This window comes from Dipodomys merriami, unplaced genomic scaffold (genome assembly GCF_024711535.1).
Source record: "Dipodomys merriami isolate MVZ:Mamm:240054 unplaced genomic scaffold, mDipMer1.0.p SCAF_51, whole genome shotgun sequence".
Taxonomy (NCBI): domain Eukaryota; kingdom Metazoa; phylum Chordata; class Mammalia; order Rodentia; family Heteromyidae; genus Dipodomys; species Dipodomys merriami.
Genome location: NW_027206080.1, coordinates 3,080,169 through 3,091,406, shown reverse-complemented (window position 1 = coordinate 3,091,406; position 11,238 = coordinate 3,080,169). Strand labels below are relative to the sequence as shown.

At 49.4% G+C, this 11,238-nt stretch overlaps 2 protein-coding genes across 5 annotated transcripts in view; one reads left to right on the top strand and one right to left on the bottom strand.

Moving 5' to 3' along the window:
* Positions 1-4,288: 4,288 nt before the first annotated feature.
* Coa6 (cytochrome c oxidase assembly factor 6) lies at positions 4,289-7,563 on the top strand. The gene is made up of 2 exons (XM_069998121.1): positions 4,289-4,641; positions 7,228-7,563. The coding sequence occupies exons 1-2, from the start codon at positions 4,498-4,500 to the stop codon at positions 7,318-7,320; spliced, it is 237 nt and encodes a 78-aa protein (XP_069854222.1). The 5' UTR covers positions 4,289-4,497; the 3' UTR covers positions 7,321-7,563.
* A 1,011-nt stretch (positions 7,564-8,574) lies between these two features.
* The window catches only part of Tarbp1 (TAR (HIV-1) RNA binding protein 1), a 37,953-nt gene continuing 35,289 nt past the window's right edge, over positions 8,575-11,238 (bottom strand). Inside the window, exons 27-30 of one of the 4 annotated variants that reach the window (XM_069998116.1) lie at positions 10,538-10,726; positions 10,261-10,385; positions 9,446-9,582; positions 8,575-9,153 (exon numbers count right to left, since the gene is read on the bottom strand). In XM_069998116.1, coding sequence (XP_069854217.1) covers positions 8,964-9,153; positions 9,446-9,582; positions 10,261-10,385; positions 10,538-10,726 — 641 coding nt within the window. In that variant the 3' untranslated portion in view covers positions 8,575-8,963. Of the gene's footprint in view, positions 9,154-9,445; positions 9,583-10,260; positions 10,386-10,537; positions 10,727-11,238 lie in introns of those variants that run through there. The other 3 variants (XM_069998117.1, XM_069998120.1, XM_069998119.1) reach the window with 3 other exon arrangements.

Here is an 11,238-nt window from a genome sequence, read left to right as displayed (position 1 = left end):
TGCCCGCCATCTTGACGTCTTAATGGATGAGGACTCTTTTCCGAGAACTCAACCGGCAATATAGGTCATTCTCAGAACTGCAGCTGTGCCTTGGGTTCTTAACTCCAGGAAAGTCTTGCTTCGGGGAATACTTGCCAGTCACTGCCCTCAATTGTTCCTCCTAAATAACATGCCCTTGATTGCCTCTTGGATAACCTTTAACTGGCTTGCTTTGCTTCAGTAAAACATGCTTTGCTAGTCCCCATACCGTTAGGTCCATCTGGAGAAATGGCCCCTTCTCTGTTTTCTCTCCTTGCAACACTACACATTGCCCTCCCTAGAAGTTCTTCCCCAGAGCACCTGTAATGTAGGTAACTGGCACACCTGGGGCCAGTGGGAGTCCCCCAGGTACTGAGGCCGCTTCCTCGTCCACTCCAGTCATGCCTCCTTGGGACAGTGAGAGGTCCCCCAGTCTCGTAGGCTGCAGCCACACCTCTTTCTCGCCCTCCTCTGTATACTCTCTCTCCATTAGTTAGTTCCCTCTCTATATCTGGTGCAGGCAGGTGGTTTGGTTCTCCTAATAAGCTCTCTTCTGCCTAAACTGCATGGTGGTCTCCTTTCTCTAACCCTTACATATACCATGTGACATCTGCCTTGATGTGGTTTTTGCCTTTATAAAGTCTGTGCGAGACACATTTGGGACTGCAGGTTTTGGGGGGGACACAAGTCTGCTTGCAGTCACTGGCTTTCTAATGAAGACTCCTGATGCAACTCTCAAAGTGTGGTGCTTCCCTGTATTATGCTGATCGAATTCCCCCAGATGCACACAGGTACTGGGCTTTTCTGTTCTTTCTCTTTGAATAAACATTTCTAATGTTATATGGGAATTTTAACATGAGATACAGAGAAGCCACATTTTCAGAGGTTGAACTGGGAGTCTTTATTAGACAGCTGGTGACTGCAAGTGGCCACATTGTTATATGGGAATTTGATCATGAAATACAAAGAAGCCATATTTTGTGAGGTTGAATTTGGAGTCTTTATGGGAAAGCTAGTGGACATATGTCCCCCAAAACTTGCAGCTTCAAATACACTTAATACTGTTGGAAAACTGAGCCATGAGGTTAGTAAAGACCAGAAAAAAAATCTCAACAAACCAGATCAACTCTAATGGAGGTGACCAGAGGAGAGTCAGATAGAGGAGGCATGGCACAACAGCAGCTATGGTTGGAGCCTACATAGGATCATGGTCAGGTGGCAGGCTCACAGGGAGCTAGAGAGAGTTCATAGTGCAGGTCTGGCAGGTCCAGTAACCTATTGTCCAAATCCCCACCCTAGCCTCTAGGAATTCAGAGAAGCTCATCATCTGGGGGTGGGATCCTACTTCCAAGAGGTTTTGGCAAGTCCCTCAGCCACCAAGATGCCAAGATGGCACCACTTAGACCCAGTATCCACATTTTACTATCACCTTTATGGTTACATCTTGCCTTGTTTAATTTTTTGACACCTTTTGTGCATTGGTGGGGAAGTTGCAGATTAAGTAATTTGGACTCCTGGAATGGTTGGTGACATTATTATCTTGCATTAATTCTTATCAACAACATCTCAAAATTGCTCTCTTTTGGTAGTTTTTGATCAGTTGGTTAAACTAGTGATGCTAATAGGCAAACCACAATCTCCTGAAGGGAAAGTGGCAGCCTTGCTACAATCCACTGAATGTCTTTGGTAATACTTTACTGTCTAGACTTTAGCCCCACCACAGAACAGCTGGAAGTGGTGAACTATTGACCTTTGACCTTGTAGAGCATGTAAGCTGCTAAATTCATCAAAATTTTAATAATCATTCTAAAACTGTTTTTTATGACCATGGCTTTTAAAAAAATCTCTTTGTGGGTCTAATTCTACTAAAGATACCTTTGCTTATCCAATTACTCCTGTTTGATTAAAAACAAAGGCATACATTCATACAGAAAAGTCAATAGGGGGCTGGGAAGGTGGCTCAATGGTAGAATGGTTATCTTTGAATGCATGAGGCCCTGGGTTCGATTCCTCAGTACCACATAAGCAGAAAAAGCTGGAAGTGGTGCTGTGGCTCAAGTGGTAGAGTGCTAGCCTTGAACTGAAGAGCTGAGGGACAGCTCCCAGGCCCAGAGTTTAGGCCTCACGACCGGCAAAAAAAAAAGAAAAAAGAAAAAGAAAAGTCAATAGGACATACACTTTATTTAAATAATAATTTACAAGCAAACACTTTTCCAGATCCATAAATAAAACCCCTAGAAGCCTTCCTGATCACATCACTCACTTTCTTTGTCTTAGAGAGAAACATTTGTGATCACTCCTTCTTTGCTTCTTTAAAAAAATAATTTTAGTAAAACTTATAGCTGTGTCTTTTTTTTTTTTTTGGGTCCGGTCATGGGGCCTGAACTCTGGGCCTGGGCGTTGTCCCTCAGCTCTTCAGCTCAAGGCTAACGCTCTTCCACTTGAGCCACAGCACCACTTCCGGCTTTTTTCTTTATGTGGTGCTGAGGAATCGAACCCAGGGCCTCAGGCATGCAAGGCAAGCGCTCTACCACTGAGCCACCTTCCCAGCCCCTATAGCTGTGTCTGGTTCATTGTGTTATTACATTGAGGATTTATTTGTTCTTTTTCATTGCTGTATCCCATTTCACAGTATAATTCTACTTTTATGCATTTGATTGTTGATCCTGTAAGCATTATGCCCATTTTGGTCTTAGCTCCATCCATACCAGAGCTCATCCCTGCCCTGCAGTTCCCATCATACTGCTGGCCCTTCCCTCTCTCCACCCAGACCCACCTGAACTCCCACCTACCTCACTTCCTTCCCCCAGACCCTGTTGCTACCTAGATAGCAAGGTCGCCATGTGCTTTCTCTCTGCGGCAAATATGGCTCCTCTAATAAACCTTGTAATAATCTTTCTCCTATGCCTGCCTGCCTCCAAGTGGTCCCCTGGCATAGATGTGATGGATCCTTCATTGACTTTTTTTTTTTTTTTAGCCGAGTCAGAACAGCACCACGCTCATGGTATTCAAGTAAGGGGTAGGCTTATTCATCATTCCGGCTGGCACCAGGCCATCTTGGTCCTCCACGAGGTGGGGAAAGAGAGCTGGGAAAACTGGGAAAGAGAGAGAGCTGGGAAAGAGAGAAAATAGCTAGAAAAGAGAGAAAAGAGCTAGAAAAGAGAGCATCTGGAAAAGGTGGGAAAGAGAGCTAGGAAAGAGAAAGGAGCTGGGAAAGAGAAGAGAAGGAAAGCTGAGAAAGAGCTAGAAAAGAGCAGAGAGAGCTTGACTCTTTCAGATCCAAGTCTGGGGTGTACACTGGTGAAAGCTATGACAAGTATATGCCACAGGCTTTAGAACTGCTGTGTCAATGTCAATACTATCTTCAGTCTTCCAAGCTAAGAAAGCTTACACTACCACAAATAGCTAGGATTCTCCTAGTCTACTAGTATTGCATTGGGTCTTTTCTGTTCATTTCTGTGGTTACTAATGAGGACTGAGGTATCTCCAAATACGGGTCATTTACATGTCTTCGTCAGTGCTACTTAAGACTTGTGCTGTTTCAAATCAGGTTTCCAATTTCTTATCTATTGTTTTTAACAAATCCTGTGGACTAATTCATATATATATGAAAACTCCCGCGCTGAGACTATCATTTCAACTATCTGATGTTGTTTGGTAAGCGAATCATTCGTTTTTACGTAGCTTAATGTATTGATCTTTTTCATATAGCTAAAAAATATTTTGACTCCGTCATAATTTATCCCACCGATCACGTGACCGGCTTCTCGGCTCAGCGAATCCCAGGTAAGCAGGGACGCACGTTTGTAATGGGCCCGCACTGCAACACTAGGGGGCAGCAGGGGAGCGGCCTCGCAAAGTGAGCCAATAGCCTCCTTAGATAGCCAGAAAGGGGACGGGTCGAGATCGTCTGCACCAATCACAGCAGCGCATGCAAATTAAAGCCGGCCGGCACCAGTCGCCAGTGGCTGCGGGGTCGTCTGGAGGTCACAGGCCGCCGCGGCCCGTGGCGCCGAGCAAGTCCGATGGGTTTCCCAGTCAGCACTCCGCTCGCCCCCGGAGCCGAGCTACTCCGCGCGGGCGCGCGGGCACAGGGGGGCGCTGAAGCCCTGGGGGAAGGAGCGAACCTCGTCCCCTACGAGGCCCCAGGCCGCCCGGGCCCTCGTGAGAGGGCGCGGCCATGACGGCCGACGTCATGAGAAAGCGGCGGGTTCCCGCCCACCGCCGCCGCCGTCACACCCCGCGCCGCCAGCCCCGCCCTCGAGGGCCCGGAAGTCGCCCGGATATGTGAGGACGGGGCCGGAAGTCTCGTCTTCGCGGCCCGGAGAACGGTGTCCCGGAAGGGTCCATCCCAGCCGTCTCGCCGTGCGGCTTTCCCGGCGGGGTCGGTGGCGGCGGCGCGCGTCGTCGGGGCGGGCGGGTCGGCCGCAGCTCCTCCGCCGGGGTCGAAGCGGACGTGCCCGGCGCGGCCCCGCGGGAATGGCGGCCCCGACCATGAAGGAGCGGCAGGCGTGCTGGGGAGCCCGCGACCGCTACTGGCGCTGCCTGGACGAGAACGCCGAGGACGCTGCCCGCTGCCGGGCGCTGAGGAGCTCCTTCGAGGCTAGCTGCCCGCCGCAGTGGGTACGTCCAGGCCCTCGAGGGGCGGCGCGGGCCGGGGGCCGGGAGCCCGCCGCCCGGGACGGGGTGGGGACGGCGACCTGCGAATTGCTGGCCCAAGCTGGTGTGTGACGGCGCGGCCCCCTCCCCTGCCGTCCCCACACCTTCCCGCCCTCCTAGCGTCCGCCGCCCCTTCCAGCCCCCCGACGTCCCCCCACACCTTCCCGCCCTCCTAGCGTCCCCCCCACACCTTCCCGCATCCCTGCCGTCCCCATACCTTCCAGCCTTCCTGCCGTCCCCCCACACCTTCCAGCCCCCCCTGCTGTCCCCCCACACCTTCCCGTACCCCTGCTGTTCCCCCATACCTTCCTGTACCCCCATATTCCCCATACCCCCTCACACTCCATCCCACATTCCCATCCTTCTCATACCCTCCCCCTCCCCCTCCCTCTCCTCACACACCTGGGGCTCTGGGGCCCTGTTCCTACCATTCCAGGCAGTGTTTTCTCCAGTAACAACTTCCTGGAATCCTTGCCCAGATGCCACACTGTAAAGGCTGGAGTTGGTCCAGGGACATAGTAGCAGTGTGAGGAATAGGGGTGCATGCCTGTGATAGCAGGTGCTGGGCTCCACCCACCCTTGTTTTCACTTAGTCCTGTTGGGTATAGTTCTGCAATAGGAGCCAGGCCTCAGGTAAGCAAAACCATTGACCAAGATGAGGCAGTGAAGGGACTTACGTGTCACAAATAGGTCTCTGACAGTGCTGTGTGAACAGTAATCAGATGAGAAGGGTTGAGGACCTGTGTGGTGTACTGCGGGGAAAGCCAGCCAGTGCACAGTGAGTGGACAGGTATAGGAGGCTGAGGAGCACACCTGCAGAGCCCAAACCCAGTGTGGGAAGGACCTCGAGTTGTCGACTAAGCAATTAGAGGTGCTGCAAAGATGAGGGCACGGTGCGCACCTTCATGTGACAGCTGTCACTGAGATTGATGAATAAGTTGTCATCAGGAAGATCACACAGTAGAGGGACAGAGGGTCTCCCACTGAGTGTTACAGGATTTAAGGGAAGGTTGGGGCTCTCACTGTTCTGACAGCCTTAGAGTAATGCATAGTTGTGTAGAAAGAGGTCCTGGCCAGTTCTGGGCTGAGAAGTGGATCTCAGGTCCTAAGTTGAAGTTCCATCAAGTTAAAGATTGAATTTCATAGTCATAAATCTCATTCTTCAAGTCATTGGCGTTCAGGCTGCCCCTCTATGAATGTCCCTTAGATCTTCTGATAATGTTTCATTCTTACTGAATGAAATAACTTGTAAAAAGCAAGGCTAGAGGTGCAGCTAGAGGCAAGTGGTAGAGCAGATAGGCCAAGTAAGCAATGCAGAGCAAGTATGAGGTGCTGAATTTGGCAAAAAGAAAGAGCAGCAGTGATTCAGAGGAGGATGGGTACAGCATGCCCTGGGGAGAATGCTGACTACACCATTTCCCATGGCCCCTGGCCTGACCATCTCAGCAGCCCAAGTTGTCTTTTCTCCAAGCCCTACTGAAAGAGCCAAGGACTAGAGCCTGAGTATTACCAGGTGTTACAAACTAGTGCTCTGGTCCCTAGTGCAGATGTGTAGCACCTCCCTTGCCTTGTGTGTGAGGCGCTCAGATTAGAGACGCTACAACAGTGCGGTGGCTAGCACATATACATCTTGCTTGGCTTTGATTTGCTACTTCTAGGATTTTATATGAAGATACACTATTTTTTTTCCAATTCCCTAGGATAATAGGATATAAGTAAAAATAAAAGTGTTTAATATTCTGGTTTTACCATGAATTAACCCTACATATAATTTTAAGTATATAAACACTTATCAACACATTAAAATTGTATGATCCACTGAGCATTTCCTTGCCCTTAATTTTGGAAAAAGTTTGCCTCCCACATGGCACCTCCATAGCAAGGTAAAACTGAATGTGTTGAGATACAGCGAAAGGTGTCACTCTAGAAGTTGGGTGGCATTGTGGGAAAAGCAAGTCATCTGCAGTATTCAAAATAAAGGAACATGAATGAAATAAGATCTGGATTTTGGTGAGCAATATTCATGGCTGTAGTTGTTGACAGCAATGGAGACTACAGCATGCTGTCTCTCAAGTTGTGGATGCTCACACCTGTGTGTATGGATGGTATAGGTCAACTTGAGTAATGGCTGTACATCCTGAGCTTCATGGTTTTCCCCATTGGCAGTCTTCTTGGATTTATGCATCCATGGATACCAGAGATCTGTGTCTGTCCTCCTGTGTGAGTTCTGGGTGGGACAGACACCAGAGATGTCACAGTGATAAATTATGTGTTGACCATGAACAGCTGGGTGTCTAGATCTGAAGTCTGCTTCCCTGTCCCAGCTCTGTGGACTTAGCTTACAGGCAGGCCTGTGTGCGCACAAGTCTGGTCCTCAGGTTCACTGGAGGCGTAGGAGGGCCAGCTGGGGCTGGGCTCCCATCTGCGGCCCCTGCAGCTCCAGAACACAAATCACTTCTATTCGTAATTTACACCAAGGAACTTAAGTTTGTGCTTCTGCTTATCTATGCTGCACATAGTTCACCCTGCTGTCCAATCTTGTCTCAATAGATCAAATATTTTGATAAAAGAAGAGACTATTTGAAGTTTAAGGAAAAATTTGAAGCAGGTGAATTCCAGCCTTCAACACCAACTTCAACGTGAACTTCCCATGGGGACTGAAATGATTCTTTCTGCTCATTCAGAGCTGTGGTGCCAATTCTGGAGCAGTGGTCACACGACTCGATTCCTGTCAGCGCTGCGATCTTTGTAAGGCACTCGGGAACTGAGATCACCAAGGAACAGAAAGATGCCCATCTTTCAAATGAACTGAGGGATAATAAATATGCTTAATCGTCATCTAGTAAGAAATTTAAGAAAAAAAATTAAAGCCTGTTATAAAAACAATCATTTCCCTTTTCTGGAATGGGAACAAGAATTAGGCAAATATTTGTAGTTGACACTTAGACACTAAGTTGGTTGTCATGTACGCTGGAGTTTGCATTTAAACAAAAACAGTGGTGCTGGATTGGCGTTAGACAGAACTGTGTCAGAACCCCATGTGGACAGGCGTACATGGGTGGAGGGGACAGACGTGAGGACTCCTCACCCCGTGTGTGCACAGGGCCTGCAGTGACTGCAGCAGCAGAGAGCCATACAGCTCCAGCTCGTGGCATCTAGCAAGGCTCCTAGTAGAAGAATGCAGGATGAGCTTGGAGCATCACTGTGTAATGTAGAGAGGTGCTAGGAAATCATGCCCGACTAAAATGATGGATGAGGACATGTCTTCTTTCCATTAGAATTCTTGCAAGTGTAGAGGAAATGAGTGAGGTGGGGTATCACCATTAGAACACCACTATTATAGCTGGTGCCCGCACATGGGAAAGCCAGAGAACAAAGCCTAAGTCAGTGAATTCTATCTGTCCCAAGGATCTCCCCTAAAATAGCAACTAATTACTGTGGTAGTCTTGAGACACCCCAAGTACCTTGCTACCTTTCCCTGTAATGGGTGCTTTCCCTCCCCTGTGTGACTGGGCTGAGTGGCACTGCTAACTGCAGATGGTGGACACACACCTGGCATCCTGGGTCTATTTGAAGAATGAGGTGCAAGAGCAGTTCCGGTCCTTTGCGTGTGTATTACAGGTAGTATTTGTTATCAGACCCCTCGTGAGCACAGGTGTAGGAGAAATTTCATGACTTTAGAATTGAGCGTTAACCCTTATAGGGAGCCGGCTTGGCACTTTGCCAAATGATTTTCCAGGATGAGAATTAGAGTGCAGAGCATGGAGCTGGGCCCTGTAGCCAGACCTGACCAGTGTGGGCCAGAGACAGCTGACCCCTGAGAGAGCCACTCAGGACCTCCCTGCTAACTTGGACCCTCAGGGTAAAAGCTGTCTGCCCAAAACTAGTTTGTAGGAAGGACACATTTTTTTAAAAAACGTTTACTTACAGTTAAAATTTCTACTAAAAAGGCATTCCAAGTTTGCTAAGTGTTATTAAAAGGTAGAACAGGCACCAGTGGCTTATGCTTATAATCCTAGCCACTCAGGAGGCTGAGACAGAAGGACTGAGGTTCAAAGCAAGCCTGGGCAGGAAAGTCTGAGACTCACCACCAAAAACCCAGAAGTAGAGCTGTGGTAGAACTCTACTTGTCGAGTGGTAGAGCTCTAGCCTTGAGCAGAAAAGCTCAGGGACAGTGCCCAGGCCCTGAGTTTGGCCACAGGACTGACACCCAAAAGGGTGACTGGCACAGGTAAATTAAGGCACGAGAAAGGCTTTGGTATTCGGTCCTCAGACTGAGTCCGGTCTCAGCTGGTGCTCTGCGCTGGGGCAGGAGAGGCGTGCCCGGCCTGCCTTGCCCATTGCCGTGTGTACTCCCAGATCAGCAGCGCCGCGCTCACGTGCACGTTCAGGGACCGGACCACACCCTGCTGCGGGATCTCCACACACACGTCCAGCTGCTGGATCAGCCTGGCCGGGATCCCTTCCCGTTCATTTCTGTAGAAGAAGAAGCCGTCAATTCCCTCACACCACAGGCTAATGTCTTCCCTTCTATTCTTGGAAGGTTTTAATGAGAACCAGCGTGATAGGTGAAGTAGCTAAGCTCCAGAGGTGAGAGCAAGAGGCTGACGTGCCTGGCTGTCACCGGAGCAGCCTGCTGGTGAACTGAGGAGAACCAGGGGTCTCCCACCAGTGTCACAGATTTTCAGATTCCACTAACGGCCATCTGGTCTGGGTGACCACAGGACATGGAGTCTCACCATGGGACAGGCCCCGGGAAGTGCCTCACCCTAACAGGAGCAGCGACTTCTCGGGGAAGTAGTACTGGTCGAGGCCTGAGCTTTGGGCTGTCTGCTCCACTCCAATGATGGTGTAGCCTTCTGACTTTTTCTGCTGCAGATAATCAACCAGCTGTGCTGGCTTCACCTTGGCAGTGGTGTGAAAGGAGAGGCATGTTAATGAAGCCCTTCCATGACAGCTGTGCTTGGACTAAGACCAGGGCAGTGACAACAGAAACTAAACTGGTTAAACAAGAACTAAATGTTATTCAAAAGAACTTCCCTCAACATCAAAGATTTCTAAGAATCATGCCTAAATAGAGGTATAATAGCACACATTTTACTATCTTAAAAAGAGCTACATGATTGATGGTTTCTAAAAATACAAGAGAAATGTAAGAACCCGAGAACAAAGTGAAACTGTACTTTTGGGGCAGTACTGGGATTTGCACTTCCCAGGCAGGTGAGCCACTCTGCCAGCCCTGTAGTGTATTTTTAATTTACCGAAGGCTGACTCAGCCAGGTGCTGCTGGCTCAGACCTGTAATCTAGCTATTCAGGAGATCTAGAGAACTGCAACTCACTGCTAGCCCAGACAGAAAAATCTAAACAGATTTCATCTCCAAAATAACCAGCAAATGCCAGACTGGAGGTGTGGCTCAAGTAGAACATTAGCCAAGTAAACTCAAGATCCTGAGTTCAAACCCCCAGTACTAGCAAGAAGAAAAAAGCTGAATCCTTAAAATTATTACAGAAGGCCTGGTCTAGAAAGATAGCACCACGCCAAGTATTGTCACAAACAATTTAGTGAAGCTTTTCCTACCCACCTCCAGGAGAGGAAGCCACTGTTCTGCCGATACGCTGAGGTGTTGAAACTGCTTGTCGTGGACACACTGGAGGCTGCCCACCACTAGCACCTCAGCCCCGAACACCTCGCAGGTCCTGCACAGCCCTGCCCAAAACAGCCGTGTCACCCCGGGCACCCACCCACGCAAGGTTGGCTGTGTCCCCTCTCCCTGCAGCTCTCCAGAGGGCGAGGCATGGGCACAGCCAGAAAGAGTGATGGAAGGGAAACAACAAGCTGCCTGGAGACTACCACTTCACCTCCTAAGTTGGTGGGCTTGTCAATGAGCGAGGCTACCACAATCAGTCTACCCACAGCCTTCCCAAGCCGGGCAGCTCGGTCCTGGGCCTCAACTTCCAGCTCTGCGTCCAGGGCGCTCAGTCTCCATGGGATGATCTTCTTCTGCACATTGGTCCCCTCCACTTGGCTGTCCTCACCAGCTGGAGAGCCTGGCAGGGAAGGGAAGCAGCACCAATGTGCACGAAAGTTTAGTGGCTCAGAACAAGATGACTTCTTTGGGGAAAAGTATTACTTTGAACTCGGGGCCTCATGTCTGCTAGGCAGGTGCTCTACTACTTGAACCACAACTTCAGGTCTTGGGTTTTTGCCTACACTGGCCTCCCAATCTCTGTCTCCAATATAACTGAGATTACAGACATGCACTACCATGCCCAACTCAATGAGACTTAATTGAATTTTAACAGAAGAGCTTTACTTGGGTTCCAATGTGTCATTTTTAACAATAATTTTTAATCTTCAAATGGCTTAGAAGCATGGGTGAAGTGGTAGAATACCAGCCTAACGAGCAAAGCCTCCAGGGCTCCCAAAGAAAAAGGGAAGGAGGGGGAGGGTTAACAGCACAGGACAGGCAGAGGTGGGGATGGAGATGGAGGCAGAGAGACGATGGCGACCAAGAGCTCCGCTCTGCTCCTGAGGACATGCAGGTGTCAGTCTGGCCCTT